The sequence below is a fragment of the Anopheles bellator genome, chromosome 1 (genome assembly GCF_943735745.2).
Source record: "Anopheles bellator chromosome 1, idAnoBellAS_SP24_06.2, whole genome shotgun sequence".
NCBI classification, from domain to species: domain Eukaryota; kingdom Metazoa; phylum Arthropoda; class Insecta; order Diptera; family Culicidae; genus Anopheles; species Anopheles bellator.
This window is the reverse complement of record NC_071285.1, coordinates 55,782,036-55,805,666: the sequence shown is the minus strand read 5'-3', so window position 1 is coordinate 55,805,666 and position 23,631 is coordinate 55,782,036. Positions and strand designations below refer to the sequence as shown.

The 23,631-nt window shown below is 53.8% G+C and overlaps 3 protein-coding genes across 3 annotated transcripts; 2 read left to right on the top strand and 1 right to left on the bottom strand.

Annotated features, from left to right (window-relative positions):
• Nucleotides 1–571: 571 nt before the first annotated feature.
• LOC131208381 (mRNA turnover protein 4 homolog) lies at nucleotides 572–1,704 on the top strand. The gene is made up of 2 exons (XM_058201118.1): nucleotides 572–672; nucleotides 745–1,704. The coding sequence occupies exons 1-2, from the start codon at nucleotides 645–647 to the stop codon at nucleotides 1,581–1,583; spliced, it is 867 nt and encodes a 288-aa protein (XP_058057101.1). The 5' UTR covers nucleotides 572–644; the 3' UTR covers nucleotides 1,584–1,704.
• Nucleotides 1,666–7,348, bottom strand: LOC131215908 (mucin-17). The gene is made up of 5 exons (XM_058210304.1): nucleotides 3,620–7,348; nucleotides 3,346–3,534; nucleotides 2,947–3,284; nucleotides 2,828–2,880; nucleotides 1,666–2,785 (listed from the first exon to the last, which is right to left on the bottom strand). Exons 1-5 carry the CDS (start codon nucleotides 7,346–7,348, stop codon nucleotides 1,845–1,847), a joined length of 5,250 nt encoding a protein of 1,749 aa, XP_058066287.1. The 3' UTR covers nucleotides 1,666–1,844.
• Nucleotides 7,349–8,952: 1,604 nt separating this feature from the next.
• On the top strand, nucleotides 8,953–9,731 carry LOC131216659 (tetratricopeptide repeat protein 36 homolog). The gene is made up of 3 exons (XM_058211212.1): nucleotides 8,953–9,110; nucleotides 9,184–9,375; nucleotides 9,447–9,731. Exons 1-3 carry the CDS (start codon nucleotides 8,978–8,980, stop codon nucleotides 9,683–9,685), a joined length of 564 nt encoding a protein of 187 aa, XP_058067195.1. The 5' UTR covers nucleotides 8,953–8,977; the 3' UTR covers nucleotides 9,686–9,731.
• Nucleotides 9,732–23,631: the final 13,900 nt, after the last annotated feature.

The following is a 23,631-nucleotide window of genomic DNA, read 5'->3' as shown; positions in this document are numbered from 1 at the left end:
GGTTCGCGCAACCCACCGATTTATGCTCACCGCGTAACGCCGTGCCGTGCTACGTGTTATGCTGCGTTACGTGGGGATGCGCAATTCGAATCGCTGTGGAAAAAAACCGACGGGTCACAAAAGAACGCCAACTGGTTTCCGCTATTTATGCACGTGCTGGAGAGAGAGGGTTAAATTAAAAATATTTTAAATCCTTGATTTAAACCCGCGAAGGCCGGTTCAAACACAGCAGGCGAATTTCGTGGTGTTGTCGCGAGTGAGCTGACCGTTCGCGTGGCCATAGTGCTGTGAGCAATATTTCAATCTGATTTGCCAGATGCCATGTTAAAAGCTATAATTTTAACATTTTTTGCGTTCGATTCGACCATAAAATTGTATCACAAAGCGATGAAACATATCTTCGTCAGATATTTGACAGCCCTTAGCGATTTGACAGCAACCTGTGCTGTGAGTCTCACAGCCTTATTTGGCATGAGCACGATTTGACAACCGAAACGAAGGGCATTTTCATCGGGGCATAGAAACAGGGAAGAAAAAAAGAAGGCCTAAAACGTCAAACGTTCTCACATGTTTTTGAACCATTCGCCAGCGCGTGTTTGATAAACAGAAGGCACGTTGCCAAAGTACATTACCGGTAATCCACGATGCCGAAATCGAAGAGAGACAAGAAAGGTAAATTTTGACCTAAAAACCTAGCCACGACGATTGCTGACGAGGATGATTGGTGGGCTGTGTTTCTTTTAGTGTCCCTCACCAAGACGGACCGCAAGGGGTTGAGCAACAAACAACAGATCATCGAGGACATACAGCAGTGCCGGCAAAAGTACGACAATGTGTTTCTGTTCACCGTCCAAAATATGCGCAATAGCAAACTGAAGGAAATCCGGACGCAGTGGAAAAATTCGCGCTTCTTTTTCGGCAAAAACCGCGTCATGCAGCTCGGCCTGAACCTGATCAACGATGATGGCGACGGTGGTGAGCCCACGGAGTTGGAGAAGGGCATGGAACAGTTGCGGGAGCAGATGATTGGCCAGTGCGGGTTGCTGTTTACTTCCGAAAGCAAAACGACCGTGCTGGAGTGGTTCGATTCGTACGTGGCCAAGGAGTACGCCCGCAGTGGATTCCGAGCGACGAAAACGGTCAAACTGAAGGCCGGCCCGTTGGAGGAATTTTCCCATGCCATCGAGCCGCACCTCCGGTCGCTCGGAATGCCGACCAAGCTGGATCGCGGGGTGGTGACGCTGTACAAAGAGTATAAGGTGTGCGAGAAGGACAAATTGTTGAGCCCGGAACAGGCGCGCATTTTGAAGCTACTCGGCAAACCGTTGGCCAAGTTTAAAGTTATTGTTAACTGTTGCTACACGGCCAAGGACGGCTTCGAGGAGATCAACAAAAGGGACATTGAGGTGAGACAGAAGACCAAGAAACCCACGGGGAAGGCATCGGCCAAAAAGCCGACCGCCGATGCTATGGATGACGATGACGATGATGAGGGAATGGAACTGGAAATGGATGAGGACGAAGATGAGGAAGATGAGGAAGACGAGGAAGACGAGGAAGACGAGGAAGACGGTGAAGCGTAGCGTTGTTACGTAAAACCAATAAAATGTAAGATACGCTAATGGAACGGACGTAAAACGCGTCAGCAGCTGTGAGTTTCGTTCGATCTTTATTGAATTAATCACTAAAATAAATAACTCTCTACATTTGTTACAGACTAACGACACAATCCTTCCCGGCCACGCGCCCCGGGTGATTCCGTTTGTTAGCAGGTGTTTTTGTGACCCACCGGGGGGGACGGGGACGGTAACTGCTCTTCTCCCCTGATTGGCAGGCTCCTAGTTTTACGGTTCCTCCTTTGCCTTCGTTCGATCGTCATCCTCCGTCTTTATGCATCGGCCACGGTAGCAGATTTCCGTCTCGTGCGTGATCCCGTTCGACACGGACGTCGGGATGACGAGCGAACCCATCGGATCGGCGACGGCGACCGGCGAGTACTCCGTTTCGCTCGGTGCCATATCAACACCCGTGCTGATGACGCTCTTGTCATCGCCCAGGTACTCGACACCCGCTTCAGCCGCCGCTGTTTCCTCGGTGGTCGGTACGTCGAGCAGATCGTCCGGATGTTCCGCCCCGGTCAACGGATCGTCCTCCCGGTCAAGGACCTCCTCCGTTTCGGGATCATTTTCGGCCATTTTGTACAGATCGGAAAGTTGCTTTTTGACGTCATCGAAAATACCGGACGCTCCCGACGTTGTGGCAGCCTCTGCCGTGATGGCTTGCGGGGCGGCGCCTGTGGAACTGGCCTGCTCGGACCCGGCCACCGTGGGCACCAACTCGTCCGCTGGTTTTACCGTTGTCTGCGAGTCAGCCGTCGGGTTGCTGCTTGGGTCCGGTAGGTCGGGCACCAGCGTCGGCACCTCATCGGTTGTCGTGTCGTCGTTTGCCGTCGGTGCCGCCGTAGACTCTTCCTGGGCCGTATTTTCTCGCTCATCGGGCTGGGCCGCTTCAAACCGGTTATCGTCGCCCTGCAGGTCATTCTTCGCCAGGGGCAGTGTGGCCCGGTCGATGTTTTTTACCGGGTAGTGCAGATGGGGGCCGGCACCGTTTAGGGTCTGCGTCGCGTGACGATTGATGTGCTGCGATTCGGCCGCTTCGAACGAATCGATCACCCTTGGTCGGCTCCGTTTGCGCAGGAAATTGTTGCGGAAGCTGGAGGAAGTCCGGTCGCGCTCGGTCGCTTCTTCCACTTTTTCGGCGACCTTCGAGGGCGCCGCCAGGGAAGCTGGTTGGGATTCCGTCTTCTTGGGGGCCGCGGTATCGCCACCGTCCTTGATGAAATCCTTCATAACGTCATTCAGCAGGTCAGCAAACGAGGGACTGGCAAAGTGGTGCGTTGGTTAAGAGCATGTAGTTCTGGCCCCCTGGTTAAACCCACGGCTTTACCTATGTTCTGTACTGTCCTCAGCGTGGCTATCTTCCTCGCTGCCCTTCTGGTTGAGGTTAGACGTAACGTTCACAAAGTACATCTCACTGTCCGGCGAGACGGCGGTGACGATTTCCGTTTCCGGTTCGTGCGACACATCTTCCGTTTCATCTTCCGGCTCGTCGCTGGTGTGTGTGGCCGGTTTCAGCACCGGCTGGAACGAGTTCTGGTTCAGCTTGGTCGACCACTGCGACTCCTGGGGCTGCAGCGTGAAGCGGGTCCGTTCGCGAATCCTGAACCGTGGCCCCCCGTTGCCCGCGGTTGCCGGCGGTTGCTGCGTAGTAGGCGGTGCGGTTGCCTAGAGGAAAGCAATCCATCAGTACCACGGCCTACTTCGATTACCCTGCCCTGCCGAGTACCTCCTGCCGGGAGCGTAAGTTGCCCGCCGTTCGTCGCAGGCTACCCGTTCGCCCAAAGCCTCGCGTGGCAGCCGTGTCCGGAGAGGCGGCTGTAGCTGGTGAGTCGTTCGGTTCCGGTGCCGCCGTTGTCGTGGTCGGTCGCTGTCGTGTACGGCCTCTCAGGATGTCTTGTCGATTTTTGGTACGCAGCTGCGGAAGAAAGAGGGAAAAGTATTGCGAGGGGGTCAAATGGTGGACAGTTAGCGGTGTTGACCCAACGGCGTGTGCAACGTACAGAGTAGGATCCTTGCGTGGGCTGCTCCGCGCCCTCCGCGCTCGGAGAGGTCGTTGTCGGTACCGGGGGTGCCACCGTCGAAGTGGCGTACAGTCTCGAAGGTCGGCGAACGAATGCTGGCCGGCGTCCGGAACTGCGCACCGTCTCGGCCGGACTCGTTGTCGTCCGGACCGTCGTGGTCCGTTCGGTGGTTGAGCGCCCAGCGTACGGTTGGCGGGCCAAGAGATTTGGCCGGCGTCCGGGGCGTACGGGCGTTTCCACCTTCTTGAGCTCCATCACTCCGTCCTCCATCGGTTCCCGGCTGTAGTTCCTTTCGTCACTGTCCGCCTCGGTGTAGAACGAGGACGTCTGGCGTGGTGCTTCCGTAGACCGTAGCGGAATCACCGAGTGGTCCAGGGGAATCACTTCCCGCGAGCGTGACGGATACTCGGCCTCCGGCTCGGTGCTGGCCGGCCGGAAGTAGTTGGTCGTTTGCGGTGGGGTTGCCGTCGTGGCGGTGACCTCCGGCTCGTACGGTTCCTCGCTGAAGTACGTCGAGTACTTGCGCGTCACCTCGTGCTGTTCCGGCCCGAGGGGCACCTCGTTGATCAGCGTGGTGGCAATCAGCCGATCGGTTTGATCTTCATACGCGTCTCGGTAGATGAGAGTGGTTGAGGATGGTGTCGTGGTCGGCGGGGCCACGGTCGTCGTTGTGGTCGTGGTCGGTGTCGTTGCCACGGGTTCGCCGGCGGATGATTCCCCGTTCGCCAGCGACTGTGGCCGTATGACGGGATAGTTTTGCTTCAGCACGTCCCGCTGGTAGTCGAGGTCCTGCTTCGGTGCCGCGGGTCGCGGCGTGTTGGGTCGGCTGCGGCTTCGGGTACGACCGATCGGTCGTTCGTCGTTGTTGGGCACGTAACGCGAGCGTGACCGCTGACTCGGAGCCCGGGTGCTGCTCGGGAAGTCTCCCGCCGCATCCGGTGCCGGCGTCGTCCGGGATGGGTGTGGACGACGGCCCCGCTGCAGAGGTCTCCTGGTGGTCGTTACCGGCGTGTCATCGTAGGAGTCACCGGGCGTAGTCGTCGGGCGGTGTTTGCGCGAATGCGGTACCCGTGTAACGTCCCTGCTCGTGGTCTGACCGTTGGCCGGCCGACCCGCCCACTGATCGTCCATCAGGGCGTTCACCAAACCGGGAAGGTTGGCACTGATCGGGGGCAGCTCCGAGGGGACGCTGTACTGTTCGGTAGCCGGTGCCGGTTCTACGGTCGTTGTCGGTTCACCGGTCGTGATCACCTTCACGGAGTAGCGTGGCGGCGAGTCCGTAAAGTCCGTCTCGTACCGGTACTTGTTGATGTACGCTCCGGCGCTGGTGGAACCCAGCTCCTGGCCACCGAAGTGCGTCCGGTATTTGGGCTCCCGCTCGAAGAACTTGCTCTTCTGTTCGAACTCCCGGAAAAAGGCATCCTGCGTGCTGAGGGTGGTGCTCGTGGCCACCGTCGGGGGAGTGACCGTTCCGGCCGTGGTGGACCGCGATCCCGGTTCCGCGCTGGTGTAGTACGTGTTGACAAACTTCTGCCTCGGACCGGTGCCAGTCTGCTCGTCGAGGCCGGATCCGATCGAGTTGTAGTAATTGTTGCGGATCGCCTGCCGTTCGTGGCCGCTGGCGCTCGACGGCAAAAAGGCCGTCACGGTGGTGCGAACCATCTGATCGTCTTCGACCGGGGTGGCCGGGCGCGGAGAGAAGAACTCCAGGAATGCATTGTCGACGATCGATTTTGTCTGCGCCGACGGCCGCACGGAGTCGACCAGTTTGAATTTGTGCACGAAGTGGGTCTGTTTGGCCGGAACATCCTCGTAGGTCCGCTCCGTGGACACCGTCGCCGGTTGGTGCTGGTACTGCGGTCGGTGCCGGCTACGGAAGTTCTCCTCGCGGAAGTGGGTTCTCATGCGATCCGCTTCCAGCTGCTGCAGCCGCTGCTCGATCGTCGTCGGTTTCTCGGTCGTCGTCGTCAGGAAGGTTGTCGTGACGGGAGTCGTTGTGATCGGTGTCGTCAGGTATTCGCCGTTCGGTTCGTATGCGGTCGGGATTCGCTGTTCCGGCATCGGTTTGAAGTCGAACTGGCGCGTTACGCCGGTTCCGCTCCGGAACGGGCCGGTGGTCGTGGGGACTGGTTTCTTCGTTTTGGCCAAATTGAAGTACTCCTCATTGACGGCGGCGGCGGTCGAGTGGTGGTGGCGTGTGGGAACTGCCGCACTGAATGAGTTGTACTGCGACACGGATCGTCCGTCGGGTGAGGACTGCGTCGCGACCGACTGCGTTGTCGTGGGGCGCCCCGTAGGCGATGAGTAGTGATCGGCGTCCTGCTTGGTGGTCACGGCCGGATCGCCAAAGTTCAGCGTCGAAGGCGTGTAGTACTGGACGTGGCTCTGGGCGGGTGTGGGGCGAGTGTAGAACGGGGTCTGGTCCGGGGCGAGCGCATTTCCTGCGGCTTGTTGGCGAACGATCACCGAACCGACGTGCGGTGCCGGAAGGGCAATCTTGGAGTAGCCGGCCGGTGTCTTGTGGCTGAGCGGGGCCACGTAGAACGGGTGATCCTCGATCTTGCGGTTGGCCCGTCCCGCTGCCGCCAGCCCGTCCACACTCGATAGGTACGGTAGGTCGAAGCGTGAGTAGCTCTTCGGCGGAGTCAGACCCGCCGGACCAATGAACACCTTCGGGCTGTTCTTGCCGACCGCATCCAGAACCGCAATCTCGTTGACGTTCTTCAGACCTCCGAGTGCGTCACCGGTCGACAGCTTACTCTGGCGGCCATCGTTGTACAGGAACAGGGCTAGCGGTGGCTGATTCGGCTTGGGTTTCGTCGCTGGTGTCGGAGCCGTCGTTCGCTGGGACTGCTGCACGGTCGCTGTCGTTGCCGTGCTGGCCGTGTAGAAGTCGTTGATCAGCGACGGGCTTACCGGGTGCGGCAGGGCGTTAAACCTGGCGCCGGAGTCGATCGAGGAGGATGCTGGTGAGGACGGTTCCGGGACAGGCTTCTGATTGAACAGAGTCTCCACCGGGACGTACAGGAGCTGGACTTCCTCCTGTGAGACGGGTGCCGGTTGGCGTGGCCCCGTCGGTTCCAGTTCCGGCGGCTGGCGGATGTGCTGGTACGAGAACGGCTGATCTGCCGCCGCAGCCGACGGTTTGTCGTCCTGCGTCAGCGGGAGGGCTTCCGACTTGGGGAAGAACTGCTGCTCGAAAGGATTCGCGGACGATTGCACGGATGGTGGCGGTGGTGGCGGTGGATGCTGGATGGTTTGGCCCACGAACGCCGGGCCGGGCCGCTGGTGGTGGAAGGTCGGCTGGCTCGAGAGGTGGTGGAATGGCTGCAGTTCCGGTTGCTGCGGTTGCGGCTGCAGCACGAACCGGTTCGACTGCGGGAACTGGTGGTTCAGGAAGGTGAAGTGGTGCTGCTGGGCCTGCGCCACGTTGTCCGGCCCGAGGAAGCTGCCGCCCTGCTGGAGCCCGGCCGGGGCCGTGAAGTAGTTGAGCACCCGGGCCCCGCTCTGGCGGTCGATCGGGCGTGAAAGTGGCACCCAGTCGTTGCCCGGTCCCGTTACAACGCCACTGAATTCGGTCAACTGGCGTGACCACCGCTCACCGGCCTCGGCCTCCGCCGGCAGCAACGCCAGCGCCATCGCCAAAACCATCGCCGTCAAGGACATCGTCATCGTGCAGGTGTCTTTCGATCGTCGCCGCTGTCTCATCGCCGTTGCGCTGCGTTCGGAAGAAGGGAGACGGGTTTAAGGGAAGGTGTATCTATAATTATCTCGATTTTGCATTCTTCGTCACTTGGAAAGTGGCGGCCGTTTTCTGCCCACCCCTCTCGCTCTCTCTCTCTCTCTGTCTCGTAAGCAAATTCGCATTCCTCGCGGAAAAAAACGCAAAGAAAAGAAACGGTTTCATGTTTGACGAAGCGTATCATTTGCGTGCTCCGTGGGGACTTAATCGCTAACTAATGTTCCCCGAGACCGAGAGCATTAGAGACGGACCGGCGGACGGACGGACGTCCGCCAGTCCGGGTGTGGGTGCTGTTTTCCCTTTTCATTTTTCGATTTTCCAACTTTCGCCCCACGTTTATCACCCGTCGCGGCTCTCTCTCTCTCTCGTTCGCTTTGATGATCTGCAATCCGTGAGGGATCGCATGTTCAGTGAGTTTATTGTGGCGATAATAGAATGAGAGAGAGAGAGAGAGAGAGCGGGCGGGAGCGAAGGAAAAAATGGGAGGTTTATGTTATGTGGGGGCGCGATCGAAAATGAGAAGAGAATTAATTATAAGCCTCCGCATATGCGCACGGGCGGACGAGGGAAATAACTAGATCGTAAACCGAGGCAGCAATAAGTAGTGCCGGCCGCTTTATGGGCAGTTTTCCCAGCGTGAAGAGCGTGAAAAATATTGCCCCGTATGATGAAAAGCTCCACGCAAGCCCTAAGGGGCACCCCTAAGATGGTGATTAGCCGAGCTGGTGGCCCGCCGAGAGGCCCGAGGCCGAGAAGCTTCGATTTCACTACTCGATTTTCTCCTAAATTTCTCCTCGAATCTCGGGAGGGGCCTTATTCTGGAGCTATTTCAGGGCTTGTTGTTCGTGCGTTTGTTGGATTCGTGAGACACGCCGAACACGCGTGTGCCAGCAGGTTGAGCAAATACCACGTGCGGTCCCGGGATCTGCTTATCGGCGATCTGTTGAACCGTGCCGACTACCGTTTTTTTGTTTCGCCATCGTTGAATCGTGTTCAAGCGATGTTTTTGCACAATTAAGTAGTTTCTTTTCTGCTTTTCTAGCAAAAAGGCTGACATTAGTTAGTGGGTCCGTCTGGCAGGCGGCATAAGATTCTGAAGATCTTTAGGATGAAGATCTAAACAATTGACCAAGAAAACACGAGAACACCTAGGAATTGATATCAACCAACTGATGTATATTTTGATCGTCGGAAGTTCCGGTTTCTTTTGGAGTAGTTTGAAACAACTTAGCATCCTTTGAATTGCGCTAACCTTACGAATCCATCGTAACGCTCCAAGCAACCTTTGCCGAAGTTTAATTCCCTAGACCTCCTTGGTCGCTATAAGCGTCTACAATTTTTTTCCCAACAAAAACGCGTAAATAGTGTTCAAAACATTACTACAATGTCAATCAATTCAATCCTGTTGCTTGGCGCTCTGCGGCTTGGGCCCGAAACCTGTTGCTCATGCAGCAACCGCTCCACGGCATCTAATCAGGATTCCGGTTTCCTTCAGAACCTGATCTGACCAACTCGATGCTGCGGAATTCAAAACATTCATTTGCGTCGGGCGGCTCAGTAGAGCGCTAGAACCGAAACAGTGTGGAGGCCGTACGATGAATTCGCTGTCGAAAGATTCGCTCTCGGAGCACGATCGGCAAGTGTTGGAATCGATTTTTAATCCTTCGCAAATCGGTGGTGAAGAGTATTTGCTGCAGGACGAAGAGAATCACCTGGAGGACCCACAAGGTGACACGATCGAACTGCTCAACAAGAAGTGGTGTCCCGTGCCGTGTGTGAACTTTCGTGTACGCCATTCCAGATGCCGATGAGGCTGCTGATCCGCGGGTGCAGGAATCGCAACGATTGGAGATCGAAGCCATAGCGCTAACGGATGCAGGCAAACTGAACGAAGCTCTCGAGGTGTTTAGCAAATCGATCGAAATTGCGTCGCACCGTCCAAGTGGCTACAATAACAGGGCTCAGGTGTACTGCCTTCTCGGGAAGGAAAATGGTGAGCTACCAGCGTCCAGTGCACGTTTGAACGTTATATTTTGGTTCATAAACTATTACACTTCTTCGCAGATGCGCTGCAGGATATTGAGCGGGCACTCGAGCTGTCGAACCGCTCCGGAAGGACCGGATGTCGGGCCCTCTGTCAGCGTGGCATTTTGAGGCGCAAGAGCAACCAAATTGAAGGCGCCCGGGAAGACTTTGAGGCGGCCGCCCGGCTGGGGAGTCATTTTGCACGGACCCAGCTCATCGAAATGAACCCGTACGCGGCGCTTTGCAACCAGATGCTTCGTGAGGTGGTCAAAATGTGAGCCCGAATTCGTCGAGTATTTTATTAAAATATAATTCGCTACTTTACCCTCCATCAAATGTCAAAACATAATTCTCCATTAATTTGTGGTGCCAAATTTATTCACCCAAACACACGCTCGGTTCGCATATTCAAACCGTTGTCGAACCGCAACCGGCAAGTTCAGCATAATTTAACCCCCCGGGGGGTGCATTTATCAGCAGCCGGAACTGCGGCGGGTTCGATTCAAGGCTGGAGCCGTTCCACATCCGGCTCGGGACTTTCTGCGGTTACATTCAGGTGCGCAGGCACCTGGCCTCAGCACCTTTTGCTCATCGATCTGTTCGTTCGCGGTCGAGTGTCCCTGCGAAGTGCATTTATATTTGCTCACACGAGTTCAAAATCGGGACACACCGCAACAACGGGCAGTCCATCGGTTGGCAGCGTGACTGGACGGGCTGGAAGCTGGGTGTTGCATAAAATCCGGTTTTCTTCCGAACGGCCCTCCAAGCTTCCTGTTGTGCTCCAGACTTCGTCATCATCGTCGCTCACCTGCGTCGTTTCACGACGTCAGCCCTCGAGGTTGGTGAAAGTGATTGGGCACACCGTAATCGGGGAACGATCGGCGTGAATAAAAAAAAAACGGAACGATACCACTAGGTTGTTGGTAACAAATCGGAATGATTTCGTGTCCCGTGCCCGACTTGGACTTTCGGGCCCGAAAGTAACGATTCCGACAGGGCATCCGGTTTTTGAGGGTGTTCTATCATCCGCTTCCTTTCGGGGAGGTTATTAATCTGACGCCCCCGGGGGGGCCAGCGAACTTTTGCGAACTCAGATGCAATCGTTTGCACTCTTAAGTGGCGTGCCACTCACAGAAGGTGGGAAAAGTCAATGAAAGTAAAAGCAAATTTTCCATTGTGTACTGTCTCCGCGTCGCGAAATAGGGAAAACAAAAGCCAAGACCGGTCGCCGTGGGGTTCACAGGTGTCGGTCGGTCGGTGCCGTCATGTGTACTTAGCTTCTCCGATGGTTCGTTGAAAAGAAAATTAGACTTCACGCGAAAATGAGTGCCTTTCGCGGAATTGCGCACACCGCGTCCGCTTATTATGCTGTCAGTTTTCACAAATTCTATCCCCACGGCCAGGGGGGCCATCATCGCACCACCCATCGACGGGGTGAAGCTTCGCTAAACATCGTTACGGACCATTTTGGGAAGGGAGTCATAAAGCATAAGCCACCAGCCGGCCTGCCGCTTGTGGCCTTTAAACGTGCCTCGGGAAAGGCCAGATTTGTGACAAAAAAACCGTCCAGAGAGTTTGAATTTTTTGCCTTCCAAACCAAGGCTGAGCACCTGAGCACCGGACGAATTGGTGGCCTGACCACTGAAAGTTCAACGCAAATCAACGCATCATCATGTTTCGCGACGATCACCTGGCCGACGCTTTCCCAGCATCGAATTACCAATTCGCGGCACCGGGTTCTCATCGGTCCGGATGGTAAGCCCTGAATGAGATGCGTTTGATGATTGGAATTACTTCGAAAGGGCACCAAGTTTGGAAATACTGTGGTGTTGTACTCTAACTCTGACTTCGGGGAAAATCGGGGTGAGATCAGCTGAGAGTTATCTACTATAAGCTAAGGACGCTGATCAGGGCGAGAATGGAAGGCAAATTTCGGAAGTTGCGTTGCGCTGGCATGTAATGTTCGAACGACGAATCATGATGGCGTCGATCGCTCCTCCCTTTTCGGGATTACTTTTTTCCAACAATGAATCATACACAATAGAATTGCACACCACATACTCCGCCAAAGCTGTTCCGCCACACGTCATTTCTACGCCTGTTGCTCATTTTAATCTGACACCACAAATCGACGACTCGGCTCACGGCACGACTCGACTCAGACGGAACGGGACAGCCTTGAAAGCTCTTCAGGAACGGTGTCGGCCGCTGGCGGAGAGCAGGGCGTTGGAATTTCTCCCTCCTCTAATCACCACGACCGCCGCATAGGGAAGGAAAGGCAAAACCAGATCTTGAAGCAACTGGCGACGACTGACTAATCTGCGGTACTACTGGCTGGCTGACTGGCTGGCTGTGGTTGTCGCCACGCCAAGGACGGAGCCGATGACTAATCGCGCCGCGGTACATGCGTTGAATTAGGTCTCGCTGGTAGGAGGGCCCGCGGCGGATTGTGAAATGTCGCAGCCGCAGCCGCAGCCGCCGTGCCCCGCTCGGTCTGTGAGCTACCGTGTTCTTCTCCGCCAGCCGGTCCGGGTTTCGGAGTGAATGATGCATAAATGGAGTTTCAGTGGTTTGATGAGCTGTGCTGAGCGGCCACCTGGCACCGACGAGTTTCTCTTTCATTTGTAGCAACAAACCGCAAACACCGCACGTGTCGCGTGTGTAGACGGACAATAAATGGCAGCCGCCGGGGGAACTGCGGACAATTGCGCTCCGCTTGATCGTGCCCGCCGCGGGTCTTAGGTCGGCCTCCCCCCCCGCGGGGGCTTAGGCAGCGTCCCACGAGACCGAAGCTCTGTGTGGACATCATTCCATGTTTTAATGTTCTGCTGCTGCCCTCTTGTAGCCGAGAGCTGTTGCAGCGAGCACAATGCACGGTGAGCTGAGGTTCAGACGCGCTGCTCGCAGGATCGGGAATTGATATTAGCTATTAATTTGCCGTTGCGCCACCGAGTCGGACAGAAAAACAATGATGCGAAAGAGACATTTTTCGGTAGCCGCAAACACCGACCATCGAGTCGTATTGGCCGATCTTTGAATAAAATTATAATCCTTATAATCTTCGAAATTGATCGCGAGATCGTAATAAGCACGTTCAGCGATCGGCATCTCGATCGCGTCCTTGAACGGCCCCCCTTCGGGCGTGCGTGCGTGTGTGTTGTGTAATGAAATGTAAACCTGAGGAAGAGATTCGAATCGCCAGGAGTTGTTTGATTCGATTAACGGCGATTGCGCAACGCCGTGCGTACCGTGCGGATCGAACTGGGTTACGCACTCTCGGCTTTCGATGGTCACATAAAACCCGAGAAAGAGCGATCGGCCAGCGATCAAGACAAACGACGGGGACGACGACGATGGGGCGAGTCGTAAAAGTAGAGCGGGATGAAAATGAAAGGGAAATCCGGCTCCAGTTCGATCCGGTGGCCGGTGCGCTCTGGGAGAAAGTGTCGCATTCTTTTAGCGTTCAGGTGTAACGTTACATGGGAACGGGCGGCGGGGAGGGTTATGATGTAATTGTTGTCTCTCTTTCTCGCTCGTAAAATCCGTGAACGATCGGTGATCGGGAGAAGTACGATTTGTACGACACGCGTGTGCGCGAAAGGGGATTTCGGTTTTTCTTTTAATTGAAAGTTGAAGAGATTAAGGTTTCGTTTTTGCAGTAATGGACGTAGAGCCGGCCAAGGACGTGGATCAGTAAGTGCTGGCGGTTGACGTACGCCAAGCAGCTAATATTGAGAGGCCCCTGTATCGTTCGGGATGGTGGACCCCTTTTTGGTTGGATCTGGGTTTGTGTTTGTTAAAATCAGCCAAAGAGAAGCAAATAAAAACTGCCAACCACATCCGGCTCTCGATGAATCGATAGTTGTTTGAGAACAACGGATCCTCAACGGAATGGATTGCGTGAAGTGATCGATTTATCCATCGACCAAATAGAGGGTGAGCTAATTAACGTGTAAATTTTCATTTCATTGGTTCATTTGAACTTTTGTTCATGGCATTTTTTATGGAAAACTATTTTGGTTGCAGAAAATTGGGAAATAAAAAATTGATTTCAAAAATGGAAATGGATCCGTAGGTTCTTCAAATCATTCGTCAAAAGCGTTCATTTCCTTTCCTGAATGCCATGAAAACCGTTCAAATAACAGTTCAAGCATCGAATAATATTCAGCAGTTTTTGTTTCATAGCCAAACGTTAATTAGCTCACCCTGTATTATAGAAAGAGTCCGTATCCAAAGAGAGTTCTCCACGCTTTAGCCTTTTCTGGTGGTAAACCCACGGGTTTCTTACTGGCATTTTTCCACTAGGGATGTTCGATGTGTTACTGTTGGAATCGGAACGGTGCAGAAAGATTTGCTCACTTCGCAACAACATATTCTGCGAATATGCTGTCGTTGATCGTGTCCTATGGATTCAAAATGAAATCACCCGATCAAAACAATCGCGCCATTCAATTCTAAAGGAGCGTCGACACGCTCTGGTGGAGCCGTTGCCGTTACCTCACGGAAGTCACCGAAGCTAGAAGGTACTACCAACCCATCATGACCCAATCCCCATCAGCTAACTGTACGGAAGTGATCGTTTCAATAAAAAAAAAACTGGGGCCACACAACGACAATCCGTGAAGGTTGTCTTGTTTGTGTTGAGGTCTCTAACGGATTGCCAAATTTTGCGCATATTTTCATTGGCGCGAGTATCGCACCGGACCACCAACATGATGCTACCCAATTCGTTGTTCAGAAGGAAGCAGAATTTTAGTCAGCTTTAGTCAGACAGCTTTTTTTCTGGCCCTACATAGTTGCACATGTTGCACTCGGCGCACATCAGTAGCCACTCGTTACAGCACTGTTTTTCCTGGCACCGCTTTCCTCGGTTTATTTTTCTCTCGCGGCACACGCTGGCGGAGCCTTACCGTCAAGGGCAGCCCGAGACCGAAGCGTGGCGCGCAACAGTTTAGCCTTTCTCTGCCGCGCGGCTAGAAAGCTAATCAATCATTAAATGCGTTCATAAGCGCGATCGGGTGGCATCACCGATGCTACGCCGGGGCTGCTGTTTCACGCTGCAGTGACCAGTGTTGGAATTTTCCTTCTCCCCGGGCCGCGTAAAGGTACCGTTTTTCACTCTGACTCAAAGGTACCGTGGCCGAGCGAACGTTAAATGGAAATGGTTTCACATCGGACCCGGGCGCGTGTATGTGCAGTTTTCGCATTTCCCTCGGTCGTGTTACCCGGTTAGCCCCGGAGTCCGGGTGACAAGTTGCCGGGTCCGGGAAAGTCCGCACGGCCAGTTTTGCCAAACCAATTTAAACGCGCTTTCGTTGTCACCAACGGTCCAAGCTTGTTCGGTTTGGGCCGAAAAAAAAAACTATGTTTAATGATCACAACTTCAGCAGCATCGCTCGCTCTCTCTCTCTCTCTCTCTCTCTCGGGCTGTCCACGCTGCGGTGACAGACCTGGCCGGCCCCTCAAAACTTTCGCTTTCCATATCTTCTTGTTCTGCGCCGCGTGCTGTTATTATTTTACTGCGCGGATGCGGACCTTTCCTTCCGGACGTTGCTAAAATGAGTGTTGTCGTGTCGCGGGGCACTTGTCGTTTCGCCGGATTTTAATGCCCACAGGCCGTGGTTCGCGTCTTACCTCGTGTTTTTGGGGTGTCCGGTGGCTGCTACGGTGGCAGCTGGCAGGTTATGCACGTCCGATGCTGTCCGATCGACCGACGGAGGGCATCAACGGTCTCATTCGACCGTACACAGGACTCGAGGCTCGAGGCACACACAAAGCGCGGGGCTCGTGTTCTGTTCGATAGCAAACTCCACAAACTGATCAACAAACACTGGAGCGATACACTGTTTAAATACTCGTTGGATCTTCGATCTTCACACTAGACCATATAGGGCCACGTGCGCCTCATACTTCGCTCGATCGCGCCCAGCTTTCGCTTTCGTTCACTGAGTCAGTCACCGAAGGTTAGACCGAACCGAAGCGGGATCGATCATCACTCATCTCTGGAGACACGTGCACTCCACACGGATTCGTTGATTGACGCGCAAGACAGATGCGCGCGTCCTGTTTTTCTAGCGGGCACTTTGAAGGGAATTCGAAACACCAAAACGGCAGAGAGTCCTGAGTAGAACCTCGATCGGTCCAAAAAGCCGGCCTCGGGCCTTGTGGGGTCGATCGATTTTGCGCCGCGCACGCAAGGAAAGAGAGAGCGTGTCTTGCTTACAGCGTGTCCAAGCGCAGACTAACTTCGATCGGCGCTGGTAAATAGAAAGGCATTCGGTGGCGGTGGCGGCGTTCCGAAGCCCGCAGACTGTGCATCGTGCCCACGACGACCACGCTTCTCCGATGGAATGGTTTATTGCCAGTTTGCTGCCGTGCTGGTGGGGGACATCAGGGCTCTCTTCGTGGGGGGGATGCTGCTCCGGGCGCGGGCCAACAATGGGGCGTATATGGGGTACCCAGTCTCCGGACCGGTCCGAGTCGCGTCTCCCATCGTCTTCGGTTGGGGAGACCCCGGGTCGTGCAATTCAAAAAATGAGCGATTTGCAAAAATTAAAACGGCACCACGGTGACAACGTTTCCTAAGCCAAGCGACCGTTAGGGTTTGGTTTTCCACACACCACACACCGCGCGTATTTTGGGTTTGTTTTTGGAAAAAGTATACCAACCACGGGGTCGTCGGGGTTGTAAAATATGGTAAAAAATTCCTCATTTGTGCCCATTCCACAATCTTCATTCACAGGTTTTCGAGGTGCTGGATGGCGTAAGCTTTCGGCGCGTTCGTGTTCCGCAATGTTTCGGCACGATCATCAATTTGCCAACGCCCTGTTTAGGCATAATTTCGATAAAGTGTCTTATTTAACAAATTTGTGAGTGATCTTGGAACTCAAAAACTGGAGAAGTAATCATTAGTGCTAGAGCAATAGCGTCTCATGATAGGCCTATTTCTATGAATCCATTCTACGCACCACATCCGCCAACGTCTTCATGATGGCTTCATTCGCTTAGTTCAAGATCGATTACGATCGACATTCTCGGTTTTCATGGCCCAGGGTGCGGCTTCGAAAATGGATCGATTACCGTGGAGTTCAGCAGAGTTTGAAATTATTTTCAACAATTTATCAGTTCAACAACACTTTGCTCAAAAAATTCCAGCATCAAGAGTTAGAACGAACCTTTTCCCTTTGCTTCAATCAAAGCAACATTGGCAGAAACGTCATCAACGCGATCCAGTGCGATGTTGTGGTATTATCTGTCAAATAAGTGCTTTTCAATAATTTTTACGCGATATTTCGATACATAATAAATCCGATTCAAAGTTTTTCGTGTTAAATACTAGATTCGCATATCGCCGCCAATTCACTAGGAAGCAGTTTAAAAGGAAACAGTTTCGTTTGAAAAGGCGAGTCCAATGGTTGCTAGATGCATCCAGGTCTAACCTGTTGGTATCGTGGCTAGAATTGATTTGGTTTGGATCTGGTGGGTTGTCCGTCCGATCCTCGAGTTCTGTCCTTGTGTTGTATGGCATCCGAAGTATCAATGCTGGATTGGTCGCATTGAGGCCTTATAACGTAAGCTTGCACCAGCAGGATTGCTGTTGTTGGGCTTGATTGGTACGCCGTTGATCGATTACCTCATTATAAATGGCGCTACCTTTTACTTGGCCTACGATCAATTGAGCATTGTAAACGGTTCGCATTTAAGATTTCTGCTTCCCGATTTGACTCGGTGACACTAACTTTGAGACGACGACGTGATCTGGAACTTCGCCGAGCGGTCGTTTCTCACTGGATATAATGACCCGTTACTTGTGTTTCCATACACCATCATAGTGATTGTTTTATTCACGGATTCAGTTGTGATTAGTTTTAAGTTATTCCTGTAAATCGTTTGTGCTCGTTGGTAATAAATAAATATTATAAGTTATGTAATAGGTCCGCACCGGCTGATCAAATTGGTGTTACAAATAACATTTCACTTTCTTCACCGTTATTTGGCCAAAAAAACGGTCCAAATTACACCATCCCCGTGAAAAGGGCCCTCCAATCGTTGCCCATTAACGATCTCTTCACCGGCCAGAATCCAAATTGCGGGTCAGCGCTCATAATCAACATGTGGTCCCAATGTGTTCACCGCACACATTATCAGTTAATGTTAATGTTACAGTTGCATCAAAACGAATCCGAACTCATCGCAGCGCAGCTTCAGTTGCAACACCGCAGACTCTCTGTGAGATTCCCAAAAAAATCACTACATTAAACAACGGTCCATTGTGACGCAGGGAGTTATGTGATCGCCGGTCGCCGCGGCGTTGTTCTGGGGTGTGCACCGCCAACACCACCACCCAAAAACCGCGGGGTGAATTAATCATTTGTGATCGATCAATCGATCGGCGCAAATTCCTTTATTGATTGATAAGTGGTTAGAAGACCGAGGCCACCGGCAGCGGCACCGGCGGGTGGTGTTTTCGCAACGAGGCCACAGGCCACAGGCCATTTGAGGTGTATGTATGTAGATCTGAGTGGCAGATTAATGGCGATAACGATTGTCTGAAAATGGGTGGTGGCCGTGTTGTGGGTGCCTTACGAAACTCTTCTCTCTCTCTTTCTCTCTCGCTCGCTCGGATCGCTGCCGATCGATCGCATCTTCGCATTGTGTGTGGGGTATTTTTGGGGTCTGCACACCGGGAAAGACGATCCGACCGGGGCGGTTGCTGATTGAAATGATTTCAAAAACCAAACATGCAGACATTTCATCACCACCAACCAACCTCGGTACAGCGCGCCTCTCTCGCGCGCTCTGGCGCAATTGTGGTGCCGGGCTCCTGTGGTGGCCACCCCCCGTGGGGGGGGGGGGGGGCCCGGTTTCGAAGATATCGATGCACCTGTTTTGCGATCGCATAATCCAAAATGCACCTAGCGGTTGTTACGGCTGATGGGGTAACCCGCAGGAGGTACCAGCTACCGGATCATTGTTGGCGCCCCTCGGCGGTCGTTGTTTGTTAGTGTTTTGTTTACCACATCGTCGACCCGTATTTCGCACCCGAAAAGGTATAGCTCACGGTAAGCTCTAGGTACGACCCGAGCCCGAGAACAACCCATCATGCACCGGGGCCGGGCTTGGCAAGTGTAAACCGCACTTTCGCTGTCTTCGCTTCAACTTTAGGGTGTAGCAAGTCAGCGAGCTAAATCTCAATTAGCCCCCCAACAACAGCAGCCGGAAATCGGTGGTTATCGCGCGCCGCCAGCCCAATATGGTACACGGTCCTGCGAGAAAATTCGAAAGCACTCGGTTTAGCACCACGGGCTGAACCGGCACGGATCGGATGCTCGGGAATCGGCAAACGATCTCGCCGGAAAGCGCAGCGCACCGAAACGAACCACGTACCACGGAGCCGTGCAAAAGCCGCAAATTATGAAGCGGGCTGCACCGCGGCAGGGCTCTCGTTTGTTGCCGGAACGTGTGTTGAGAAAGGTTGAAGGCAAGCGAGAAACACACACAGACCCGGAGAGATGATGTATGTTGGCTGTCTCGGAAGGGAGCAATGGGATCACTTAAAGTGATCGCGCAATGCGAGAGCCTGTGGCTGCTTTGGCCGAGCACCGAGCATCGGCCATTAACTGCGCGCCTTTGCGTGACAGCATGTCCAGTTGCGTTTGGGCTGATGCAGCTGGCGTAAAGATCAGCTCTGCGCACCGAAGAAGAAGGCGAGGATCGAGTGCATGCGAGTGCTGAGGGTCTCGAGAGCGCGCAAAAACGCAAACCGTTCGATGCACGCTCGGCCGGGGTTCCGTTTCGGGTTTCTAACTTTGCCAGGCATTCAGCTCTTTCGTTTCACTCACCGGCGGCCCCTAATTGATTCTGATTTGGTTTTAATATTTTCCTAGCGTTTTGGGACCGGTGGGCTCCACAAGGAAGCTCTCTGATGGGAAGCATAAGGGCGGTTCTTATTTGAACCGTAATTTCCCTCAATGCTCGCGACCTTATGCTTAAGCGGAGGGTTAATGTTTTTTTCCCCTCATCTCTCCCTTCCATGGGGCGCTTGAGGCGCTCGTAATAACACACAGAGAGATGAATGGTGCCCAGCGATTTCACCGCGACCCCCAGGTCTGATTTTGGTCTGATCTAATGTGCCCCTCTGCGGTAACAAGCGGGTGCGGCGTCGTCGTCGTGGTATGCGGCCCAGCTTCTGAGTGGGGGCTCGCTGCCTGCGTTTAACTTCCGAAAAACCTGTTCTTACACATCTCGGGGCTGGGCCGGGCCGGACGGAGGGAGCCATGATCGAGCGGGAGAAAGTTAACTCCCTTTAAAGATATTTACCGCGTGTGGGCCTCTTACAAAACGTCGCTTCGCCTTCGCGCAAACGCAAAGCTAGCCCGCCAGCCAGCCAGGCCGGAGAAGAGGCGGCCATAATCAATGTCGTCGGATGCGTGCGCTTGTGTGTAGGCTATTGGAACACCATTTCCATTTCGGGAGGGTGTCAACATGACGGTTACGAAATGCGCTGCGCAATTCCAGTCTCTCTCTCTCGAGAGAGAGAGCCGACAAAAGGGTCGATCGATTTCTGCATTCCAGCGACATGGGAATTTGGACATCACCAAATCCACGATGACACCCAAGGGGGGGGAGGGCACCAAATGCATCTTCGGGGTGACGTGCCCGGCCACTTTCGCTCTCGCGCCACATCTTCTTCGCGGGGCCGAAGTGGACCGATGCAAATCGGGGACTCCCGCACGGCGCAAGTGCGTTTCAGGAAGAAGCACGCACGCGCACGCTTGCGTAATCCGTCGACCAGTAAAATATGTGCAGCAGCTCCCTTATCGCTCGTCCCGGGGTCAGTGGAAATTGGAAAAATCGTACCCCGGGCCGCAGCCCGGGCCTGGCACGCAGCTTCGTATTATGTGACCGCGATCCAATACGAAACGAGAAACCTATAATACGAGCCAACTGTGCGAGGGGCCCTGTGGCTCTTTAACGGGCGACCTGATCCGATCGTGATGTCTTCGAGCTGCTTCGAGCCAGTGGACATGCCGAGCGAGCGATGATGTAATCCGCCGATCTGTCGAACGGCTTCAAACCAGATCGATATGACGCGTTCAATTAAAATGTCTTGAGCCTCCAGCAGGTTGTATGTTTTTTGTAATTAACCAGTGAATTGAGCTCGGTTGAATGACAGTTTCCTCTCGGAAAATCACGGCTAAGGCACGTTGTGTAGGCTGAGCGATGGGGGAGTTCCAGCTAACAAGAAGTGCCCGGTTGATAAAGTGCCCGATGATTGATTGGTGGAAAGCTCTCCGGCAGCCAGCCTCCGAGCTGCTGAGGTGGCTCTGATTTCTATCACTTAATTAACGATGGGGCCATTATGCGCCCCCACCCCTCGTCCGGGTTAACAAAACCGATTAATTTAACAATGGATGGTCACATTGTATCTACTAATTTCATCGTCATCAGCAGCAGCAGCACCGAGTGGAGAGCCGAGTTTGTTTACTGTTACCTGCTTTAAAAGCTTCATCCGTAACGAGCCACCGCACCGGACACAAATACGGCGAGTGGCCGGTGGAAAGCTCGGAAACCTGCACATACACAAACCCGGCCACACCGAGAGACACAGAGAAGGAGAGCCTTGGGGATTTTCATTGTGCAGCGGCAGATGTTAAGGGTCAAGTTCGGCGGTCCGGCAGCATCTCGGCGGGCACCAACCAACCTTCGCAACGGAACCGATCGACCGATCGACCGATCGATCGACGGCGTAATTTGTTTGACCTCGCCAATCGTCTCGGCCAATGTTACTATTGCTGGCCGAATGCCGGGCCAGTAAGCCGTGTATTGTGCCAGGAAAAATGCACGACGGCTGGTTCGTCGTCGCGCTTGGCATTGAAGTCTTTTGTTACCGGTGTGCCGGGGTGTACCGATTGTCGCCGTGGCGTGCCGTGTAGGCGATCGGACAACGGAAGACGCTTTTCGAATGGTTTTCGCGTTCGAATTCCGCTTCGGTTCCCGGGCTAATGTACATTCAAGGCCGGACTCGATTGGATTAAGGTTTTTAAGGTGCAGCCCCAGCGCCAAGTTTGCTGTATTTTTCATCCAGCCCCATGATAAGCTCCGATGAAGCGCTGCACAATGTTGAATCAATTTGGGGCGTTGTGTGTCTCTCACGGAGCTTAAGAGTCTAAGACTTCATAACGCGGCCGACTGCAATGGTAGAAAAACTCAGCTGATTGCCAGATACACAGTTCATTGTGAGCCGCGGTAGGTGTGAAATCTCGTGTCATCGCTACCGTCGGGGCTGGTGGTCACACCATTTGGATTTGGGGACCACTTTTCCGGGGGGTTGATCTCGGAATATCCCTCGGAATCTGTTGCGCACTAATTATGCACCTGAAGACTTCGGCGGGAGGGTTTTAATGAGCTCGGGCGCCCGGGAATGGCCTTCCCGGGATTGTTCCTGCACAGCTTGGGCAATCACACTTTTTTTTTTGGTAACAATCAAAGATTCCCTTAGCGCCCCAGATGGACACCGCAATTATGTTATGTTTCGCCCGGCGAGTCGCTCGCCTACTGAGAGGCTGCCTGATGCTGCTCGAATCGAAGTGTGCGTTAATCGAAATCGAAATTTGGACGCATTTAAGCTTTTCCGCCATTTCCTCGGTTCCACACTGGTTCCGGGTCTCTTTCGTATCTTTCCGATTGGGCGTGTGATGAATATTTTCCATTCCGGCGGCGGCGATGAACGTTTCAATTTAATGTGTCAGCCTAAAACAATAATGCATAACGCGCGAGCGCGCGCGCCGAGAGCGCTGATTGAATGGAAAGATGGCGTAATGGTTTCGGGCACGGGTACGGGAAGTTAATAGAAGCACATGTGTGCTCCCGTTTTTTTCTTCCATTTGCGTGCTTGTTTTCACTTTCACTCGGAGAGTTTGTTTGAGTTTCGGCGAACCATGAGAACAGGCTGCTTTTGCGCGTCGAAGATTCGAAGTCGCGCCCGACCGGGTGAAAGGTTGCTTCACCGAAAACCGGAGGGTTTGTCCCGCGGTTCCGTTTTGCATGTGTTTCCAGGCATCGCTAAATTGAATCAGCTCGCTGCCGATCGTGTTGAGATATTTTCATTACTCACCTGCCTGGCCCTGTCCCAGCCTGCCTGCCACCGGCCTGGGCCGATACTTGACACTTTCTCGATGACCTCAGCCGAAGTCGCAGAGTCACCCCCGGGGGGGGGGGGCGGACTGAGCAGGAAAGGGTCGCAACGGGGAAAGTGAGATCGAAAAAGGGGCTTTCATTTTCGTAATCCGTATTTCTTGGGAGCCGGCCTATAGGGTGCGGTTCCGATGCCGTGGTGTGGTTGCTGCGGGGGTCAACCCACGAGGGGCCGTGCACAATTGTTGACACAATGGGAGCCGATATATGCAACCCACTCTCAACCCCGCTGCGTGTGTTTGTGTTTCTCCTGTGTAATGTTTGCTCAGCAAATGTGGGCACAATGTTGGTGAATGGCAAATATGAAAAAAAGACAGGGAAAAACTGTTCAATTCAACCATTGAATCCTGCTGCCGACATTTGGCATTATTGGCGCGGATGTTTGACGGTCGATGACGGATGACGTTGGTGAAGGTCGCCCGGCAGCAGCACCGCCTACTGCTATTGATGAATTACATAAAACCAGAATCCGGAAGACGTTGTGCCATTTGTCTTGCGGCCATTTTGGGTGCCGTTTGAAGTCGTACAAAACCGAACCGCGACAATATTTGGTAACGTGATGCTGGGGAATTCCGTTTCAGCTAAGCGCACTGTGCGACTCGAAAAGATTCTCGACAGCCTGAGCCGTCGTCGTCGAGGTTTTATGTTGCGATTCCGTGCACAGATTGGCCGACTGAGACTGCGAAACTGGCTGCCGTGGATGGCTGGTTGGCCAATGGCCGGCGTGCCAGTCGAGTCGAAGGTATTCCGGATTCACGCCGATACCGGTTTGCTCGCGATCTTACATCGTGCGCATCATTACATCACGACGGCGGCGGCGGCGCAACTACAGCAAGAACCACTGACCGGGTGCCTGTTGCTGCTTGTTGACCGGGTCCCGGTGCTGGGCTGTTTTATTTAATTGTGCGTAAGAAAATATTACCACCGAGTTGTCGGTCTGTGCTCGCCGCCGTGGAACGGTGTTGTGCAATCGTGTGTATCGATAATACTGTCTGCCGCCGATGGGCGCCACCGCCGTGCCACGTGA